The sequence below is a fragment of the Rana temporaria genome, chromosome 5 (assembly GCF_905171775.1).
Source record: "Rana temporaria chromosome 5, aRanTem1.1, whole genome shotgun sequence".
Classification (NCBI taxonomy): Eukaryota; Metazoa; Chordata; class Amphibia; order Anura; family Ranidae; genus Rana; species Rana temporaria.
In genome coordinates this window covers 325,477,322-325,501,101 of record NC_053493.1, presented here as the reverse complement: position 1 = coordinate 325,501,101, position 23,780 = coordinate 325,477,322, and the positions used below count along the sequence as shown (strand labels likewise).

Here is a 23,780-nt window from a genome sequence, read left to right as displayed (position 1 = left end):
AGTCAAGATGTAGTTAGAGCTTTATGTGTACAACTGTTTTGATATAGATTGTCTGCTAGAGGCAGAGTTAATGATAGCTTTGCAAGGAACATATTTGACTGCAAGTGAAACTGGTATACGTATTTATTTTTATACAGTACTTACTTTGAAAGGCTACAGTAAATGTACAGGCTGGTAATCCCACATGGTGAGTGACATACAGAGAAGAAAGTGATTTCATCGAGATCATAACAGGATTTAGTAATCTTCCATAAAGCAGATCCTCCTTATATATGAAAACAACGCTGCTTCTGTCAAGGGATTTCCTTTCAGCAATATATGTGTATGTATATATATATATATATATATATATATATATATATATATATATATATCCATACACACTGTACATCTTATGTATGTGTGCATTTGAACTGTATAAAATTATATATACATTTATTATACCATTTTATGTAGCTAAATATGCAGTATTCTGTAGTTTCTAGAACAGATACTTTTATTTAGTATAAAGACTAAAATAAAAAAGCAAAGAAAGGTAGCGTAATTGCCCTCAGAAATCTTCCAGACATCATCATCCTTTAGTACAGGGCAAAAAAATAAAAGCATATATCCAGTAAAAAATGGCAAATGCTATAATAACTAAATCACATACACAGAGCATTTACATCATTCAGTGTCCGCACCTTGGCAAATAGCTAGAATGTGTATTTGCAGTTAATGTTTTACTTGCAGCAGGGTTCCCAAGAACTACAAAAAAGTCCCCAGAAGTGATAATAATGGCGTATGTAATTTCTTTATTTGCAGTGAATCGAGAGTGTTAATAATTTTGATCAGATTCATTTTAAATGTTAAACGTTGGTTAATAAACCCTACTAGAAAGAATATGTAATTGTCCAGTAAATCAGATATTTTATTTCAGTACAATGCACTTTCTTCACACTTTGATAAATCACAACATACATCTGTAGTCATGTGTATGGAGGGTGCATTCTTTTACTCTCTGTCTTAAAGCATTTGTTAACCCCAAAAAAAGAAATGTAGATTCTGGTTCCTTAAAGCAAATTACACAGCACAACGCTTGTGCTATGTAATCTGCCCCCCTCTAAACTGTAAAAAAAAAAAAAAGTGAAACCTACCACTTCCTGTATGGCCTGTCTAAACAGACCACAATAACCAGCGCAGCTCCGCCCTGATCACCGTGGTCAAAGTGCCTCCCTATGTGATTGGCTGCCTGCTCTCTGCTCTCCTCTCTCCCCCTCACCCCCTCCTTCCTCCCTGTCAGCGTCCTCTCTGTCTGTCTCCAGCTGGCACCACCCCCCGCTGCGTTTATTTTAATATTAAAATATCAAAATTGTCACTGCCAGCCCCCCTATTAGAGGCTGGCATAGCACACTGTGTATGTTGTATTTAAATATTAGCTCTGTAAATACCGAATATCAGCTGTCTTCAGGCTGGGCACGTGACTCACGGACGCTTTCCAGCTCCGATGATTGGCTTCTGCAGAGGAGACGAGTGGTCACATGATCTCCCCCTGATGCCAGAGGGAGATCACAAGACATCTATCAGAGCTGGAAAGCGGCCATGAGTGATGTGACTGGCTCCTCTGAGGCAGTATTTTGTGCAATAGGCTTAGTGGTGAAACATTCTTGGAAATTATTTGAAAAACATTAAACTTTCTATGTGGTTTTGAATCATGCACAATCCATAGATTACTATTGTGTCTTCCACAATCACCTATTATCATTCACATTAGATGAATTTGAATAGTTTAACAACTACAGCTTTCTTCTTTTGCTATTCTTGGTTATATATATATATATATATATATATATATATATATATATATATATATATATATATATATATATATATATATATATATATACACACTGATCTAAAACTGTCAAAAAATAGTAGAGAACCTTTATAGTAAGACATCGTTGGATAGTTACTACAATAATAGCGTTGCATGAATTGGAAACTTTGGCAAGAAAAAAGCTATCCCAAAAATTCTAAGTAGCCATACATAGATTGACATTTTTGTATCACATGATCCATTTGTATACCTTTCTGTTACAATCAACGGATGACCTTAGCTTATAAACACTAGAGAAAGAAAAATGGCTGAAATATTTATGCATCTGAAAGATCTCTATCTGAAATTTCCCTCTCACAACCTTGTGTTTGTATGACTATGCTTTTTATACTAACAAATCAAATATGCATTGTGTAACCCATAAATATCTATGCTTAAACATGTTTTTTACATCTAAATTTATTGTTTGGAAATTGTCTTCTTTTTGAACAGATGCAGGATTTGCAGAATTCAGACAGAAATCAGTATTCTCACTCACAAATGGCAAATATGAGGCCAAGAGTTCAGACTCAAGACATGCGACAAACGGCTATGATGCCTCCTGGTCAGCTGACTACCATCAACCAATCACAACTTAGTGCTCAGCTTGGTTTAAATATTGGAGGAAACAGCGTTGCACATAATTCTCCTTCCCCACCAGGGAGTAAATCTGCCACACCTTCGCCATCTAGCTCAGTCCATGAAGATGAAGTGGATGATACAACAAAGGTATGAAGAATTTTTGTCTGAGATTGTTACTTTAATGTAAATATTTGCCAAATTTGCATTCTTCATCTTTTCTTAGCTAGTTAATTTTTTGCAGGCTTACTATTACTATACTATATTAAGAATTTGCACTTGTCCCTGCAACATTCCAGATGTAGCCTGTTTTCCAACAGCATGACATGTCTATGTGGTTCCTAGGCACCACTAGAGGGTGCTGTTTGGAGATGGGAGACCTGCAGGCAGTATTGCTGGATTGGGGTTTTTAAACATGCATGTGTGCTCCCGCTGGTTCTTGTGCCAAGCTGTGTGTGTGACACATTCAGTGGCCGTAAGCCATGCCCCTGCTCCCTTCTCACAAGAGTTTGACTGATAGCAGCAGAATCCTATGGGTCCACTTCCCTCAGTTTCTCATCTGAAAGCAGGAAACGAGGGGAGTGAAACTGGAGCAGTAGCCAGTGTTGGAGAAGTGACATAGAGCCAAGTAGGTGTTTTAGGATGGTGAGGGATAGGACAGGTAGTGGAGCAATTTCTACCTTAAGGCAGAGGATGCATTAAAGTAAAAAAAAAACATTTAGACTCTACTACTTTATGCTAACACAATGGCATGTGTTCAGAGGCTGCTGGGTCTAGTATTACAAAGGTACAATTTTAAGTGAAAATGTAGTTGTCATTTAAACTGATTGTGCATTTTTTTAACATTGTAATTACCATTTACTGCTAAATCTAGAAAATGTGTAGTTTCTAGGCCAAACACTATTTGAAACACTGGTTGAAACAGATTATATAGGCAAATAACTACAGTTGCTCTGCATCTTCAAGTGTACAATATAGAGGAAGTAAAAAGTGAAGAAAAAAAAAATTGATATCTTAGATGTACAAATAAAAATAAAAATGACAACTGGATTTAGAGTGTCCTTCAACAAGCTTTGGATCATGAACACATATTCTGTGTCAGCCGCTTGCATAAAAGTGCAGTAGGCCACAACATGATAGAGTCAGGACTTGAAATCCAGTGGTGGTGCGTCCATAGAGGGCGCAGGAGCGCCGCCCCCTCTCGCTCCTGCATCGCCACTGAAAAACAATACACAGATGCATGCATTGCATGAATCTATGTATTGTCACCGCTGCCCACTATTCAGATGGCCGGCCCCCTGGTGAGCGCCGGCCATCTGAATAACGGCAGCTGGTTGGCTTTGGAAGTGTCTATCAGAGCCAGCAACTCTGATAGGCTTTACGATTACAGCCTGGGGGCTGTAATCGGCTTCCAAATAGTTAACCAGGGGACGCACGGGGTGTGACAATCGATGGGCACAGTGGCGACAATGGCATGACACAGTGGTGACAATTGATGGCACAGTGGCTGAGTTTGGCATGGCACAGTGGCAACAATTGATGGGCACAATGGCGACAATGGCATGGCACAGTGGCGACAATTGATGGGCACAGTGGCGACAATGGCATGGCTTAGTGGCTGTGTTTGGCATGGCACAGTGGTGACAATTGATGGTACAGTGGCTGCGTTTTGGCATGGCACAGTGGTGACAATTAATGGGTACAGTGGCGACAATTGATGGGCACATTGGCAACAATTGATGGCACAGTGGCTGTGTTTGATGGCATGGCACAGTGGTGACAATTGATGGGCACGGTGGCTGCGTTTGATGGCATGGCACAGTGGCTGTGTTTGATGGCATGGCACAATTTTATGGCACAGTGGTGAGAATTTTATGGCACAGTGGCTGCGTTTGATGGGCACAGTGGCGGCAATTGATGGGCACAGTAGCGGCAATTGATGGGCACAGTGAGGCTGCAATTGATGTTTTTTTTTTTTTTTTTCGTTTGTTTGCGCCCCCAAAAATGTTGAGCACTAGCCGCCACTGTTGAAATCATTAACTGGGCTTTTCATTGAAGGGAATCCTATTTAATGCATTACCAAGTTTGGGGTGACTCGTGAATGGTATGAAGCTTGTTGCCCTAGTCATAAATACAGTAATAGCGGCTCCTTTTGTACAAATGATCATCCTGTAACTTTCCCAAACACATATATAAACCAAATATAATAATCATACTGTATATAATACAGTGAGACAACTGGAAGAGTAAAAAAAAAAAAACATGAAAAGAAGCAGCGCTGTTTAAAATTTAGGTCTGGCTTTAGGGTATTTATTATTTTTAGTTCTGGGAATAAAATGTTATGCATTTTTTTCACAACAGCTAAGCAGCTATCATTTAATTTTTTTTAATTATGCATTAGCACATAACATTTGTCATATCATTGTTGTTTTTCTATAATGATGTGATAAAATATCAGATTTTTAATTAATTCTCTGCTATGCAAACAGTGTGACATTTTCCATGAGCTTTCCCTCCCTGCAGTATTTTATGCACAATTGCACTAATTTTCACTGCAATTATAGCATTCTTCCCATGCTACTATGGTAAATAACTTATGTCTCTGCCATATGTCATACAGGAATGCTTTCTCAGTAAAGGACAGAAGTGTGTGCTTATGATTAAACATAGGAGAGAAAAAATATGACTGTAAGAACCTGAGAAAGTAATTGAAAGACTGCAGGGTACAAAGTAACAAGATTTGAGGCCCTCATAGCAAAAAACTAAATGCATATGCTTGAGAAAACATATGTCTCCCACAACAATGCAAAGCTAGGCGTGTATTTACCAAGATTTTTGTGCCAAAGAAATTTCTGAGCTATGTAAATGCAAAACTAAGTTGAAGCTTGCACACATCCTGAGGCAATGCTGTGTCCTCAGATAAAACACTCTGAATTTCAATTGGAAGAAATGTTCCATTTTCATGCTATGTACTGTACACTTGTCTTTAGGTCGGAGGATTCAAGTTAAGAAATTAATGCTATGTGGATTTTATTTGGTAGTGAATTATACTTTTACTAATGATTGTCTTTAATATATTTGTGCAACGGGGGAAAAACAGTTCCTACAAAACATGGAAGCTATCACTCGTACTGCTCAGGTACATAGTAGTTCCTGGATGCTTGGCATTACCTGGATGTTTGAAAATGCTGATCACCGGAAACCAATGCTTTGAATCACTGAATTACAATTAGAATGCAGCAGTTGAAATCAGGGCAAAGTCAGAATTCTCCATGTGCTTACCTGTTTTGGTTCATTCAGGCTGGGTTTAGACAGACTTATGTGATTCACATGACAGGAAAGTGTGACCGGCTCTCAATGGTGATGGTTCACATATCTCCGGGGCGATAGCACAGGGGTCCTGTGCGTCTTTGACTCAATTTCAGGTCTGAATTCAGGCATATTTGGCTGAGACACAGCCAATCAAAGTCAGTGAGCCAATGAGGAGATAGGGGGCAGGGCTGAGCAGCAGCTCTATTTCTGAATGGACTCATAGAGCAGGGACTTGGCTCGGGTGCCCCTATAGCAAGCTGCTTGCTGTGGGGGTCTTTGGCCAGGAGCGCCGGTGAGGGACCCGAGAAGAGGAGGGTCTGGGCTACTCTCTACAAAACCACTACACAAAGCAGGTAAGTATATAAGATATTTGTTATTTTTTAAACAAAAAAAACAAGACTTTAATTTTACTTAAGTTCTCAAATACTGCAACATCCTTAAGCTCCATCATGGACACTAGTATCTTTGCCCCACCTACTTTTGTTTCAGAATCTTTGCGCATCTTAATTGGCAAGACAGGAATGATGAAACTCCATGCATCCATGGGAGTTCATTCATTCCAGCACCTGACAGATCAGTGTACATGTGAAAGAATCTTGCAGAATAGTAGGAAGCCTTTATTACAGAAAAGGCATAGTTGTGCTAATAATCTTCACACAATAAATTGTGCATAATTTAATTTCTATTATCCAACTGCATGAAGAGCAAATCCATGCACAATCATGTACAGATAAACTACAGAAATAGGAGTCTGCTTATGCATGACTGAATAATTAAAGTGAATATTAATTCTCAACTCCTTTAATAAATCAACCAATTTTTTCTGCAATAAAAAAATCTTTCTTCTCACAAATGTAGTATTTTTCCAAGTTGCTTTCTCAATTTAATCTGTGATGTGGTGGCTTTGATATTGTATGCATTCTGGGAGTCAAAAGAATGTTGGTTGCCATAGGGTTGATTGGAACTCCATCTCTCACAACTAAAACATAATGTTGCAATGGGTCTGACATACTAAATGCATTTACAGTAAATTTATAGTATTTACTACATGTAAACAAGGGTCATGAATATGATAGTTCTCGCAACTTTTTCAGAATTTGCTGGCTATCATGGATGATATATATATATATATATATATATATATATATATAGATATCTATCTATATATCTATCTATATACAGTATATATAGATATATATACAAAGTATCTCACAAAAGTGAGTACACCCCTCATATTTTTGTAAATATTTTATTATATCTTTTCATGTGACAACACTAAAGAAATTACTCTTTGCTACAATGTAAAGTAGTGAGTGTACAGCTTGTATAACAGTGTACATTTGCTATCCCCTCAAAATAACTCAACACACACCAATTAATGTCGAAACCGTTGGCAACAAAAGTGAGCACACCCCTAAGTGAAAATGTCCAAACTGGGCCCAATTAGCCATTTTCCCTCCTCGGTGTCATGTGACTCATTATGGAAGTTCAACATGGCACCTCATGGCAAAGAACTCTCTGAGGATCTGAAAAAAAGAATTGTTGCTCTACATAAAGATGGCCTAGACTTTAAGAAGATGGTCAAGACCATGAAACTGAGCTGCAGCACGGTGGCAAAGACCATACATCAGTTTCACAGGACAGGTTCCACTCAGAACATGCCTCGCCATGGTCAGCCAAAAAAGTTGAGTGCACATGCTCAGCGTCCTATCCAGAGGTTGTCTTTGGGAAAAAGATGTATGAGTGCTGCCAGTATTGCTGAAGAAGTTGAAGGGGTGGGGGGTCAGCCTGCCAGCGCTTAGACCATACGCCACACACTGCATCAAATTGGTCTGCATGGCTGTCGTCCCATAAAGAAGCCTCTTCTAAAGATGATGCACAAGAAAGCCCACAAACAGTTTGCTGCTGACAAGCAGACTAAGGACATGGATTATTGGAACCATGTCCTGTGATCTGATGATAAACTTATTTGGTTCAGATGGTTACAAGCGTGTGTGGCGGCAACCAGGTGAGGAGTACAAAGACAAGTGTGTCTTGTCTACAGTCAAACATGGTGGTGGGAGTGTCATGGTCTGGGGCTGCATTAGTGCTGCCGGCACTGGGAAACTTCAGTTCATTGAGGGGGTGTGTCAGGACAAGTCTGATCATTGGAGGAGAGCAGCCTGAGTTCCCAGCAGAGAACTGACCACGATGTGCTCGCCTGCTTAGTGTGGTCAGTTTTTAATAGGAAAACAGAGAGACTGGCAGGAACACCAGGGATTTCACACAAAGGAAGCAATACAAAGAGAACAGGATACTTTCTCATTAAAGTACATGGTACAGCAGGTACAGATCAGGAAGTGTTAAGCCCCGTACACACGATCGGAATTTCCGATGGAAAAAGTCTGACCTTGTGTATGCCCCATTGGAGTAATTCCATTAAAAATTACGATGAGTTACATCAGAGTTTAGATAGAGAACATGTTCTATTTTACTCCGATGGAATTCCGTCAGAATTCCGATGTGAATTTGGTCAGACAAAGGTCCGATCGTGTGTACGGGACTTTAGGGTAACAAACACTTTAAAGAGTTTGCCTGCTTAAAAGGTATATCTTAGTTATATGTGGGGCCTTCTAGACCTAGTCATAATTTATTGATGTTTTTTGAACAGTGAGCTTTCTCTTCCATAACCCCTGGTGGGTGTAAGTGTGTGGTTATGTTACATTTTGTGTTATAACTCTCCCTTAACATTTGCAATAATTTTAAATAAATAAATAAACAGGGAGAATAGAAGCCACTCTTGATGGCCACATAAATTATACAGACCCAGGAATTCAGGGTACACAAGACTCACCAATAGAGTCCCTAAGAGATGTAGGAAACTACCTGGTGGCCGTAGATGGATTGAAATTTGGCCAGTTCAGCAGAGATTGGCTAAATTGTGATCCTTCTATGGCTGTTCCCATTTGAGAGGAGTCAACCTATCGATCATTTCCTCTTGAATGGGAATTTTGGAAAATGTGTGTTCAGTCCAGTCGGTTGCAGCACTGATCACTGTATTTTGAGAGTGTAGGAGTCCCCACCTTCAGACTGCAATAGTGGGGAGGATTCCTTCATCCAACTTGAATCCATTCAGTTCGGCTGGCTAACAAAAAAAATGATCTATGGCCAGCCTTACTCCCCAGCATCTACCACAGACCGAAACTCTCTTTTCTCTGTATGCACTAATTCCAGAAGACTGCAGTAGGGGTTGACTAAGGGTATGCATACAATTGCTGCCTTTTGTTGTTCAATGCTCTTCACATACAAACATAAATGCTGCAAAAGGCAGCATTTGACTTGCTCAAGCCCTTAAAATGGGCTAGAATTTTTTTTTTGCGGTATGCATATTATAGGAATGTTTCAAGTATATGTGATTTTGAATGTTATATCTTGTAATGTTTTTTTCTATTGTAAAATTAATAAAAAGATTAGAAACAAATATTAATACTTAAAATAACAGTTAGGTACTGTTCTCTGCATGGATCTGCTGTGCTGTAGGGAAACACTTTAAGATGGGAACCAGTGGCTGCTTGGCCTGAATTGATCCAGTATGGCAGAACCAAAGATCAGATTAAAACTAAGAAATTGTGAATGCAATAAATGCAAGAAAAGGGACCTGTTCGTAATGCAAAATACCTGCATAAAAAAAAAACTATTAGATGGAAACTGATATTATCGAACTCTGACTTCATAATAGTTCCAAGGCTGAACAACTGAAAATATTCATTTTCTCTGAGAGTGATGTGACTGCCCTGAAATTAGCAGGCTGTGCAGGAGTCAGAAAATGTCAACTCCCATCTAAAGGTTTCTAGCAGTGTTTTTGTTTTATGGTGAATTGGTAAATATTATATTGACTGGAGTGTGCTTTTCAGTATTTTTTGAAAAGACAATCATTATTTTTTATTTTATTATGTTTGTTTATATAATTGAATTACCAATAGTTGTATATTATTTTAAACACATTTGAGTTTATTCATATTTTATTCATATTTTGTGCCTTTTATTTAAGTCAACTAATGCTAATGTAGTGAAAATATTATTATTACATGATTATACATGGTACTGTTAGGAAATGTCATCTTGGTGACATCTGTAAACCATTAGAAATATTTGATATTTTCACCTCTTGTGCTTACATAATAGGCTTTCTGTATTAGCGTACGTTATTATAGTTTGGCACAACTTTACTTAAAAAAAAACAGTGTTACATGACCACAGACAAAAAGCAAACAAAAAGTTGTAATTTTTCTATGAATGATAGCCTGTAATTACATTACACATTTTTCCAGGCACAGTGTGTATACTAGAAGTACAATTTTGTATCTACCAATAGAATCACAATTTCCTTGTAAATGAAGTATTTTAATATAATTGTTATCATGTGTAAAACTAAAACTCTGGAATAGCTATTCAATCCATTATTGTCAGAGCTGTCACTAAATATTTCTGCTTTTTGGAAACCAAATACAGCTTTACAGTTTACACGAGTAATAGTTTCATTGTTGCAGTAATCATTTAAATCTTTTGCAAATGTTTTGCTAAACTTAGTCTTTTTGACTTATGCTTTAATAGTTTTTTACTTTTCTTTTACTTTGTCTAAAGACAAAACTTTTTTGATAGAGCTAGGAAGGGTAGCTAGGAACCAGGTTTGATATCTAAAGTCTACCTAAAGACAAAACTGTTTTTGATAGAGCTAGGAAGGTTAGGAACCAGCTAGGGACCAGGTTTGATATCTAAAGTCCATCTAAAGACAAAACTTTTTTGATAGAGATAGGAAGGGTAGCTAGGAACCAGGTTTGATATCTAAAGTCTATCTAAAGACAAAACTTTTTTTGATAGAGCTAGGAACCAGGTTTGATATCTAAAGTCTATCTAAAGACAAAACTTTTTTTGATAGAGCTAGGAAGGTTAGGAAACAGTTAGAGACCAGGTTTGATATCTAAAGTCCATCTATAGACAAAACATTTTTGATAGAGCTAGGAAGGGTAGCTAGGAACCAGGTTTGATATCTAAAGTCTATCTAAAGACAAAACTTTTTTGATAGAGCTAGGAAGGGTAGGAACCAGCTAGGAACCATTTTTTTGGCATCTATGTTTATTGATGAGATTTCCCTTCAGTCACTGGTCTGTAGACACTATGGCAAATAAGAGGAAGTTGCTGCAAAGTGGGGAGGAGATACCCTTTTAGATGTATTTCTGTTCAGTATTTTGGTCACCAGAACAAATGGAGAGAGAGACTCTCCCCAGCAGGGACACAGACAACAATGACAACTGGGCAGAGATTCTAACCCATCACCGCACTATCCAAAACTAAAAAAGTATTGGATTTAGATACACTTTATGCTAAAGATATGAAATAAGCAATTCCAGTACTTATTTAGCTAGGAAGCTTGCAATGAGATTGTCCATTAGGTCAACCAGAGCCATATGCCATTTACAAGGATATTTGATGCTGATAATTAGTAACAATTATTTAAAAAATATTAACATATTGTTGAAATATATCTTTTTTTTAAGATTGTTAAGATTGTTATAGTACACTGTTACACATGTAACATAAAATAAAAAATATAGGGTATGTTGAATCTCCTGAAGTTGGCGAAGACAACACCATCAATAACACAAGAAAACAAACACAAGCTGTGCTGCAATACATAACAATTTATCTTTCATAAGCATCTTACACATACATCATTCTGATAAACACACTGTACATGCATCATTCCAATCAACAGAACAAGAGACAGAAAAAAACACATAGTCATATCAAAAATATAAAGCCCTAAACACAAAACTTTAAGGAAAAAAGTTGGGCATTAAGTAAAACAGCCTTCCGGTAAATGACCTGAATGGCTTTGAGAGGTTATTACAAAGCATCAAACTTTTTTTCTCTGCATTTTCAGTGTACATTGGTTTGTTTTCTGCCTTTTTCTTGTTTTTAAGAATGGGTTTATTCATTTTCTTTAGTAATTTTTTTCCTGTATTTTTTAAATTTCAAGGGCTGTGCTACGAAATGACACACATAAATAAATAATTAACCAAGTACCTAACCTTAAATTTCAAATATACCCCTAAATATAACCCTTGATTTTAACCAAAACCTTGAACCCCTGGTGCCCAACACAGCTTTGTGTGCAGCCACTCACATGTGGCTAATTGTACCAATTGTTTGATCGATCAACTTGGTACATTCAGTCTGCTCATACATGGTACAAATCTTGGCTGGCTCAGCAGAATTCAAACCATCTGTGGCTGGCCCTAATATTCATACAGATAATATGTCCAATATACTTCCACATGGTCAGATGCTTTTCTTCTCATTACAACAGTAAAATTATGGCTTAGTTAACGGTTTGGCCCAAACAAACTTTCCATTACTAAACAATGTGGCCACTGGGTGTGTTGTAATATACTGTAGTAGCACTATCTACATACAGTAAGCAGTGTTGTGTTCCAGCAGCAGAACGGGCAACATGCCTTCTGCTGCTGCTACAATTAGAGAGTCAGGCTAAATGCTTCTATGCCATTCAAGAGAAGTCTTGTATTTTTCAGTAAATACATGGCTTTCTCTGATTGGTCTGGGTGGAAATCATGACATCATTTGCCCATCTCTTCACCTCAGACAATCACAGAAAGTCTTGTATTAACTGATAAAAATACAAGCCTTCTCCTGAATGGCAGAGAAGCACTCAACCTGACTCTTTAATTCAGGTAGCAGGTTGAAGTTGCCTGTCATGCTGCTGGAATACTGTGCTTACTGTACTGAACACTTACTGTATCTAGCCAATGTATATACAATACAAAACAGCACACATATCGGATGTTCATTTGGGCTACCTTGGCCCACTATATAAAGTGAACTTAAACCTAGGATTCTATTTTTTAAGCCAAAATTATTTATTGGATATATTAGAGAATAGGTAAGACCCCTGTCAGTTTTTTTTTGTTTGTTTTTTTTGCTGTTTGTGTCCATTTTCAGAGACTTCCTTTCACAATCTGTTTCAAGGGCACAATAATGGGAGAAAATGCCACAGTTCTCAAAGGAACAAGGGCCCCCACTGAAAGATTTTCCATCTATTAATGGTTTTGTGAAAACTGTAGTTTGGATTTCCCATCGCCTACTGTCTTAGTACCAACAGTCACGATGGTGAATTTCCCACAGAGAAAAACCTGACAAGAGTTTTAAAACATATCCACTGTACCCAAAACTTCAGTTTTAAATACACTTTAATTATTATTTTTTTAGATATCTATTATTGCAATAGAATTTTAACATTACATGCTGTTATATTTGTTTAATGGACTTAAATTGTATTAATATGTGCACAGATCAGTGCAGCAGAAAAGCGGCCAGCCCCTGACATGGGAAAGAAGCCAAAAACACCTAAAAAGAAAAAGAAGAAGGACCCAAACGAGCCACAGAAGCCAGTGTCTGCCTATGCATTATTCTTTCGAGATACACAAGCAGCTATAAAAGGCCAAAATCCAAATGCTACTTTCGGGGAGGTATCCAAAATTGTAGCCTCAATGTGGGATGGACTCGGAGAGGAACAGAAACAGGTAAATGTTCTGTAAAATAAATATTATCACAGTCTTACAGACTCACAGATTTAAGCTTCATAAAATAATGGTATACTCCCAACATGGTCATAAGAACCATTGTGTTTTTAGCCATCCAGAAGTTCTGTTCTCAGAAAAGCCATTGTGATCCATTGGCTGCCATGTGTACTCTTTCTATTATGAAGACAAACTGATTATAGGTTGCTCATATTTCTTCTTAACTCTCTGAATGCAAGATTTTTTCATACTGTGCATACGACTGAATATCTACTGAGTGTGGGAACATAAACAGCCCCCAAAATATTATGCCAACTTGTGCGAGTTTCTTTCTGTTCTCTGAAAAGAAAATGCCTGTTGTGCTTTAAGGAATTGTAGTTATATCAAATGGTGAAAAAACATACATTAAGACTGCCTGAAATCCCACTTTTTATGGCACCATTTGTATTTTTCTTGGCAAACCGAAAAGCTGTTTTAAATAATAAACTAACCCTAAAATATTTGCATTATTATCCAGATCAATATTCACCAGTTTGGCTGCAAGGGCCATTATTATGTTTTGGCTATATAGTCCTATTAATTCAGCAATATCTTATGATACAGAAGTTAAAGCATATATTTTTGGAACAAAATGGCCTTCTTTAAGTTTTATTGTTTTAAAGGATTTATTCGATTTCCTATATATTTTAAAAGGCCAAAACATGAACATTGCAGAAATAATATTTTATTTTATTAAAAAATGGTATAAAGTGCTAATTTTAGTTTAGTCTTTGCTATTTATTTTGACACTAAAATAATGTTCCTAGTACAAAGCATGGCAAACTTAATTCAAACAACATTTTGTGTATGTACTTTTTTTAGCAGTTACACTACAGAAAGCAGTATTTGTTTTACATGGCAAAACAAAAGCTAAGGAGAGTAAAAGTGAAACGAATTAATGAGTGATATATATGTACTGTATTTGCTGGCGTATAAGACTACCTTTTACACCAAAAAAAAACTGGCCAAAAAGCAGGGGTCGTCTTATACGCCGGTGCATTGCCATGAAATGAGATTTGCCATGGAATGAGATGGTCCGCCTCCATCTCATCCTATTGGCTCACTCATGTCACGTGACAAAACATCAGTCACAGCTAGGCTATCATAGGGAGAGGATCTCTTCTCCCTGTGATAGCCCGATAGCACTGTCAGCAGCGTGCCTCCCGCCAGCCCGATAGCACTGTCAGCAGCGTGCCTCCCGCCAGCCCGATAGCACTGTCAGCAGCGTGCCTCCCGCCAGCCCGATAGCACTGTCAGCAGCGTGCCTCCCGCCAGCGCTAAGTACACCCCGCGCCCGCAGCTCTACTCCCCGATTAAGTACACCCCGCGCCTGCAGCTCTACTCCCCGATTAAGTACACCCCGCGCCCGCTCTACTCCCCGTCCCCCGCACACCACGCCCGCAGCTCTACTACGCTACTAACTACGCTATTAGTGTAGAACTAGCGTTGGCGTAGTTAGTAGCGTAGTAGAGCTGCGGGCGCGGGGTGCGGGGGACGGGGAGTAGAGTGGACGCGCGGTGTACTTAATCGGGGAGTAGAGCTGCGGGCGCGGGGTGTACTTAATCGGGGAGTAGAGCTGCGGGCACGGGGTGTACTTAGCGCTGGCGGGAGGCACGCTGCTGACAGTGCTATCGGGCTATCACAGGGAGAGGAGATCCTCTCCCTATGATAGCCTAGCTGTGACTGATGTTTTGTCACGTGACATGAGTGAGCCAATAGGATGAGATGGAGGCGGACCATCTCATTCCATGGCAAATCTCATTTCATGGCAATGCACCGGGTCAGCTGCTCGGATGCCTGCTGGATGTGTGGTAATACTGTATGTCGCTTTGAATACATACAGTATATACCGCTTAGCCAATCCTGGTGAGCGATGTATTCAAATGAATACAGAGCCTGCATGGATTGGGGTAACAACCTCTGCCAATCCAAGTGCCTACATACAGTAGCCTGATCAGATTGGCTTTAAGAGTCAGAGAGGCATGGGAGGATGATGTTACAGCTTCTGCCAATCCAAGCAGGCTTTGTATTCATTAATAGAATACACCGCTTGCCGTAATTGGCTCCAGCTCCAGCAAGAATGAAGAATATGGCTCCAGAAGAAAGAAATATGAAGCATCGGAATGGGGGTCGTCTTATACGGCGAGTACAGGCAAAAAATCGTTAAAAAAAATGTATAATTAGGGGGTCGTCTTATACGCCCGGTCGTCTAATATGCCGGCAAATACGGTATATCAGGAAGTTAATAGAGGGTTAAATTGGAAATAAATTTGTCTGAGAACAATTTTTTTTTTCTGCTTTCAGTGTTTCTGCAACAGCTCTAAAAACACAGATATGCTGACTTTAGTTTCTTTGACAGCTGCAAATTGAATCAGTGGGGTTATCACTGGAGGAGTAGAGCATTTCCATTTTGCAAAGTGAATTTTTACTTAGTTTAGTCAATGAGGTAAAGCACCTCATTGACCTCATTCACTAAGGTAAGTACATGTTCATTTTGCAAAGTGGACATGCTCTACACCTCTAGTGATAACCCCACTGATTGTGCATCTGTCATAGAAACTAATTGAATATGAATGAGGTGAAACTTTATTGACTTAAAGTAGTATTAATATCACCAACCAAAATTATAATATATGTCAGATTACCAATCCTTAACCACTTGCTTACTGGGCACATATACCCCCCTCCTGCCCAGGTGAAATTTCAGCTTTCGGCACTGCATCGCTTTAACTAACAATTGCGCGGTCGTGCGACGTGGCTCCCAAACAAAATTGACGTCCTTTTTTCCCCACAAGTAGAGCTTTCTTTTGGTGGTATTTGATCGCCTGTGCGGTTTTTATTTTTTGCGCTATAAACAAAAAAGTGAGACAATTTTGAAAAAAATACAATATTTTTTACTTCTTGCTATAATAAATATCCCAATTTAAAAAAAAATAACATTTTTTTTTCTCAGTTTAGGCCGATACGTATTCTTCTACATATTTTTGGTAAAAAAAAAAAAAAATCGCAATAAGCGACTGGTTTGCGCAAAAGTTATAGCGCTTACAAAATAGGGGACAGAATTATTTTTTTTTAATTATTTTTTTTACTAGAAATGGCGGCGATCTGCGATTTTTAATGGACTGCGACGTTATGGCGGACACATCGGACACATTTTTGGCGCCATTCACATTTATACTGCGATCAGTGCTATAAATATGCACTAATTACAGTATAAATGTGACTGGCATTGAAGGGGTTAACACTAGGGGGTGAGGAAGGGGTTAAATGTATCCCTGCTTAGTGTTCTAACTGTAGGTGGAGGGGGGGTGACTGGGGGGGTGACCGATCTATGTCCCTATGTACAAGGGACACAGATCCGTCTCCTCTCCAGAGACAGCACCGCTGTCTCTGTGTAAAACGGCAATGAGAGATGATCTCATATGTTTACATATAAGATCCTCTCTCATTGGCCGCACAGATCGCCTCGCGAACGGCCACTCTGATTGGCCGTTCGCGGCGATCTGTAATTGGCTGTGTCCGAGGGACACGGCCAACACAGATTTTCCCCGCAGCGCGCTCTGGAGCGCGCGCGGGGACCGCCCTAAGGGGCGGCCGTCAATTGACGGCGGTTTGGAAATTGGGATCCGCACTGTAGCCGTCAATTGACGGCAGGCGGATCCCAAGTGGTTAAATGTGGTGGCTGCATAATTTTTTTTTAGCCTTTACTTCCTTTATTTTTGCCTGGTGATCCATCCAGGAACACACTGTATGTTATAATTACTCAATGCCCTGGTACCCCGGCATATAATTACCGGCAGTGTTGGTGAAGAGACACGTTGGTTCTGGACTGGCACTTTATAAACTTTTAAAGCACTTTATTCAGCATTACTATTTATGGATACACGAGTGTTCATTCACTAATTGTGGCATGGTTTGTATTTGCACATATTTATAAAGTTGTTATTGTGGCATTTGTATTTGTACGCTGCACACAACACTTCTGTATATATATTGTGCATTTAAATTTTATATTTATGTATATATAATTTTATATTTTTACATTTGGGTAATGCCATGAAAGTTACACTCACATATCGCAAAGATTTATTTTTTTTGCTTACACCATTTAGATGGGAAATTATGATTAGGTAGCATCACTTTTTTATTGTTTAATATTTCCAGTAAAACGTGTTTGTTGATTTTGCATAGCTTTCTTGTATTGAATGTGCTGGTAAATGCAATATTTACTTAATTGTAATGCTGTACAAATGTTACAGACAATGTGTATAACAATTTTTTTGGGATGAAACTCTAATCTATACCTAAATTTAACTTTCACCAAGTGCAGACTAGTGGTGAGCTTTAGCTAGTGCTTGGGTCCAGTCCAAACACACATTCGTCTAAACCTGAAGCCAAAAAACTGCCCAGCAATGACAACTAATATTAGGTCAATGATGTCATAAGCATACCTATTCCTTTGTATACATGCAGCTGTGGGGCAGGAAATCTCCCTCCTGCAGCCTAGTAATAACAACCACTTTCCAGGTTTGGACTGAATCCAAGCTCATTCCTAGTGAAGACCTCATCATGCACTGTCAAAGTTGTGCCCAAAAAAGGCAAGCAAAGGGCAAAGGACTATTGACTAGTATGGCCTGTTGTCTCCCTGGAAATTATCTTTTTCCTATTACTAACTTACCATGTCTTGTTTCATACAGTCTCTCTGTAGAGACAGCCATCTTGGTAGTGGCATGTCTTTGCTTCCTTATGTCAGAGCTTCCCTCTGATGACATTTTTTCTGAGGACTAATGGATTAATAATGCAGAGATATGTATATAAGGCTAAAGGCACAGGAAGCATTTTGCTATTTTTCAGGAGGAATTCAAGACAAAGTGTCGATTTTTCAAAGTATTGCTTATAGATACTTAACATTTTTAGTTGTTCTCAATAAGATTGCAAATATTCACATTTGAGTTCACATTAACTTTAATGACTGAGAGGCTCAGCAGTACAATAAATGGTATACAACAGTGGTTATCAACCCTGTCCTCAGGGCCCACTAACAGGCCAGGTTTGCAAGATAACTGAAATACATCACAGTGATATCATTTGCTGCTCAGTGATTGCAGTATTCTAGTCTGCATCTCCCCAAGGTAATACATAAAATCTGGCCTGTTATTGGGCCCTAAGGACAGGGTTGATGACCACTGATATACAAGACATGGGCATTCAATGTTCCTCTCTTAATTTTACTCATAATGATAGATGAAGACTTTTTCGTTTATTATAAAATCTAGTTACTAATTGTGACTTTTGAGTATAGTGGGGTATATACAGTTTTTTCCTAGACTATTGTTAGCCAGCAAGCCTATATCATAGCTTAAGATTCAGTTAGTGTACAGCAATACAGAAATGTAAAAATAGCACACATTGATAGTTTTAAACTACAAATGTAAGCATACAGTAAATTATAATAATTCTACAATCCAGTGCTAGAATAAAACAGCCATTATTTATTAGTTGGTTACCCTTTTGATATAACTACATTAATCCACTAAATACTTTAGGTGTATAGTAAATATGTACTCAGAATATATTGATTAAGGGTTAAAGAGAGTATAATTAACAGAGAAAGGGCATAACCTAATGTGATGGCGGAGTAATTTACAGCATGCAAACTATGATTAACTCACTGAGAGTGCAGGTAACACACAGAGAGAATCTAATTCAACACAGAGTCAAATATTATGACAGCAAGTGACAAAGCCAGCAGAAAAATGAAATGTGTTATAAAGCCGTTTTTCATGGACAACAGCAAGTATTTCCATTTTACTACATATTTTTTTAGTCATTGATTAAAATAGTTTAATACCACCTGGTCTAAATTAGTCTTGTTATTTTTCTTTCAGCTAAGTGTTTGATTTAATAAGGGGTTGAAATAGCAGATATTATTTTGGTTGTATGTTTTTAAAAATATACTGCATATTTATATGTTCTACACTTGGAAAGACACAAGTTTATTAAATAAGAGAGAGTGCAGTGTTCATAGTGCAGTAACCTACAGCTTACAGTGTAGCATTATTTACCGCTGACTGGTCTGAAGTTAGTAAACTAATATTGAATTGATTGTTATGGGTTACTCTACATTGCATATCATCAGTGTTTTGAAGGATATTGAATTTGGTGTATAGTGAAGATAGTCTGAAACTGTTAAGCCCTGTACACACGATCGGATATCTGATTTTTTCGTCGGATATCCGATGAAGCTGACTTTCATCAGTCTTGCCTACACACCATCGGTCAAAAATCTGACCGTGTCCAAAAGCAGTGACATAAAACACTACGACGTGCTGAGAAAAATTAAGTTCAATGCTTCCGAGAATGCGTCGACTTGATTCTGAGCATGCGTGGATTCTTGACCGACAGACGATCGTTTTTTTCTATCGTTTTTTTATCCATAGGTAAATTTGAAAACATGTTCTATTTTTTTTTCACCGATGGAAAACAACCCGATGGGGCCCACACACGATCGGTTTGTCTGATGAAAACATTCCGTCGGTCCGTTTTCATCAAACAAACCGATCGTGTGTACAGGGCTTTAGGAATAAAAATAGTAAGCTAAATTCTGCATATGCCAGTGGTTTGCAAGTACAAAGATCATGTACATCTTTACAAAGATCCTGTACTAGTGTTCTAGGTGTAAGTACTTTTGCATGTGTCAGTTTATATCTAAATGGGTTTGGATTACTGAGTCATAGTCTTAAAGAACTTCACTGGTGGTATAAGTACTCATTTATCCCAGCTTAGGAAGCCTAAGCCCTACCTGACAAAGCTCCTCTTGCCTCTGAAGCTGAAAAGTGTTCCTTTAATTTCTTTCAGGCTTCACACATTAAGGCCAGACCTAAGACAAGGGCCCAGTTCTGTTGCAAACCTTGGCCTTTTGAAATCTTCCAAACCTGCAGACAAGTCCTCTTTGGCATTAGGGACGCCCCCTGATTCCAAATTAGGGGGATGTCTGTTAGTCTTTGGAGACACCTGGTTGGCAAGCATCTCCGATGTCTGGGCAAAGGATGTGGGGCAAGATTTAGGGGCTACTTGCTATAGTTCTACTTCTCTGCTCTTCGCAGACAGCCCAGACCTTGAAAAAGTTCTGTTTGATTCTGACATCTGCACTGGAACTGACACATTGCATGGAATATCTTGGATTTATTCTAGACATAGACCAGACCTGTGTTGACTCTCTTCTCCACCACTCAGACTCAAAAGTTTAGGAGCTGTTCAATTCTGTTATATTTCATGGGAGTTCTGGGTTTAATGGTAGCCTCCTTTGAGGTTGATTAATTCTCCCCAGTTTCATTCCAGAGCCCCACCATACAACTTTCCATCATCATAGGACATATCAGTTAAATTCCTGAACAAGCTGATTTGCCTGACAACAGATATCAGGTTACCTCTGGCTTGGAGGTTTAAGAATCCACCTCTGGAGTCAGGAAAATTTGTCTTCCTGCTTTCTTGGAAGTATTTAACAACAAGTATTTAACAACAGAAAGGGAGGAGTCTTGGAATGGCGCGGTCAGCGTGGAAGAGCAGCTAGATGGGAGCCCTCGCTCTCCAGCCCAGCTGATGCATAGGAGCCGGACCTCTCCCCCTCCCTGATAGACCGCCCCCCCTCCCTCTCCCCTGCCTGGAAATGCGGTCTCTGTGCCGAGTCCTCGCCCTCATCGTCTCGGTTAGGTCTGCCGGAGATCTCCCGGACGTCCGCGGTGCACGGAAGGTGCGCGATCGGGTGCGCTGCGGCTTCTCTCCCTGAGCAGCGGCGGCGACGGGGGTGTGTGGTATCGCGAGAGCGGTACTCGGAGACGATACTACGCCACTCTGTGCAGAGTGGGGGGAGGATGCAGTGACGCGAATGGGGACCGGAGCTCCCCCCTGACGCAACAGAAAGTTTCTTTTTTTTTTTTTTTTTTTTTTGGGTATGGTGCCCTCTTAATTCTGCAGAGTTTGCGGGTTCCCACGCTGGGGATGTGTCTTGGGCAGTAGTGGGGTGGTCAGCGGCAAGCTGTGCATATCAACAGGTCCCGCAAGCAGGTCAGAGGCAGATGAAAGGGAGACCTAACATCAGCAACACCACGTTGTCTTGCAGCCTAAGTAACCCACCCCACCAAAAGCAAAGAAAAGATTGAGCCCACATCTAGCCCTACAAATCCCTGTAACAGGAGGGTAAGATCCGAAACAAACAGCAGCAGTTCATATGTGGCATTTTATTTCCTTTGAAAACTACCAGAACGGTGAGTAGTTCATATTCATCAGAATGGTGAGTACAAGGCTTTAATACGGACTAAGATCTAATAACTAAAGGGAAAAGGAAAAGAGAAAAGAAAGAGGATTTTAAAGGGACACTGGTATTAGAGGGCCAACAGCCGGGACTGACACAGAGATACAACAATAAGTAACATAAGAGATATATGCCTGTTAATGTTGTTCTCTGTACCTGTAATCATTTGGATTTGGCGGCCGCTTCCCCCGCTATCTCTCCCTCTCCTATTGTGAGGATTCATTAAGATACAGTGAGATCCGTTTTTTTTTGTGGAGCATACGTGGAACTCCACGAGAAGACAGTAATGTTATATAGTTCACATTGTGTGTTACTGGTTACAGCATATATATGACCGAGTAGAGAACGGGGCTAAAAACGGATAAACATTTATGTAAGAAAGTTGTATACAGTATACAGTATAACTCAAAGCAGCAAATATTTTTCCTTTCTCTGTCTGTAAGCTGAATAAGTATTGTTACATGTAGCATACACTCTCCACTACCGTAAAACGGACATTTTATAAAATACCGGTAAAGTGTGCAGGCACATCTCAGGTGCGGCAAGAAGGATATACACCCAGGGCTATTGTATGACAGATAGGGCTGAAGGATGGCCACTAGGGGAAAAGGAGCGAGAGGCGGGGCAATCCCAAAGGGCCCCCGCTTAAGTCAAAGTCCAGGCCCGATGTGTAAATTTGTTACACATGGGATAAACGGAGACAACCCACAAATAGAGAAAGCAATAACCACTAGAGGAACTCAAGCAGAAAAGGAAAGAAAAAAAAAAGAAGATAAAAAAAAAGGGACTGGTAGTACCTTGGCGGACGCAGGATCACTTTCAGAGTCACTATTAGAGACTATAACAGACCAAGACAGAGAAACAGACAAAGATAAAGAAATAGACCCCGAACAAAGAAATAAGGACGAAACGCAGGACATGACACTTTTGCCAACAAAAAGGGAAATGGAGGGAATGTTTGCTGCTTTAGAGAGATCACTTAAATCGCAAATGGAAAAAATGGAGAGAAATATGGGGCATATACTGGAAAGAGTTGAAGAAGTGGAGAAAAAAGTCGATTGTAATGCAACTTCAGTTAAAAAACTAGAGGATGAAATAAAAGCATTAAAAATAATCCAACGAGAACAGGCGTATAAATTAGAAGATCAAGAAAACAGAGATCGAAGGAAGAACATCAGAATACGTGGAATCCCAGAAACAACACAAGCTGAGGATCTCCCAGAAATAATAAGAAAAGTATGTAATCCAATATTAGAGAGAGAAACAACCTCCCCACTAAAAATAGAACGCGCACATAGGATAAGGAGTTCGAGAGAGAGAGTACAAGATTATCCAAGGGACATTATTGTCAGATTTGAAAGTTGGGAAGAGAAAAACCAACTATGGAGAAAACTGAGAGGGAAGTCGCCATTGGAATATGATCAACATAATATCCAAATATACCAAGACCTGTCACAAGAGACGTTAAAAAGGAGAAGAAGCTTAAAACCCCTGTTGGGAATCCTGCAGGAACATGATATACAATACAATTGGGGATTCCCGGCCTGCCTAATTGGCAGGAAAAATGGTATCTCTGCAAGACTGAGGTTCCTAGAGGAAGTTCCAGAATTTTGTCAGCATCTAGATATCCCAATACCAAAGAGAGATTAATAATGTTGAGGCGATGGGGAAGGGGGGGGGGGGGGGGGGGGGGGGGGGGGGGGGGAAAGGGAGATTCAAAGATAGTAAACAACGGAAGCTGGGCGGGCGAGGGGGGGCCCTGGAGAGTATTCCTTCCCCAGAGTTCCCATTTTTGGGGGATAGGAGACCGGGCCAAAAAGAATTCCACCTTAGCGGGAGGAGCAAAAAGAGCGCCTAGAGCGCCAAACAGGAAAAGCTCCAAATGACCGAAGGGTCAAGGATCGATCAGAAGGGAGGGGGGGAGAGGGAGGGGATGAGAAAGCCCCATACAAAGATCACAGGGGCAAGGCAGGAGTGGCGGGGAGAGGAGGAAGGGAGGAGGGGAGGGAGGGGAGGGAGAGGGGGTTCGGGTGGGAGAAGGGAGGGGAGGACTAGGAAAGGGGACGTAGATCTGTGTGTCATGCAACAGGAAAAAACACAAGCA

The 23,780-nt window shown here is 39.6% G+C and overlaps 1 protein-coding gene across 5 annotated transcripts in view; it reads left to right on the top strand.

Annotated features, from left to right (window-relative positions):
• Positions 1–23,780, top strand: part of TOX (thymocyte selection associated high mobility group box) — a 300,519-nt gene that overhangs the window by 235,092 nt on the left and 41,647 nt on the right. For all 5 annotated transcript variants that reach the window (XM_040354249.1, XM_040354248.1, XM_040354251.1 and 2 more), the window contains 2 exons: positions 2,309–2,584; positions 13,096–13,326. In XM_040354249.1, the coding sequence (XP_040210183.1) occupies positions 2,309–2,584; positions 13,096–13,326 (507 nt within the window). The remainder of the gene's footprint in view (positions 1–2,308; positions 2,585–13,095; positions 13,327–23,780) is intronic.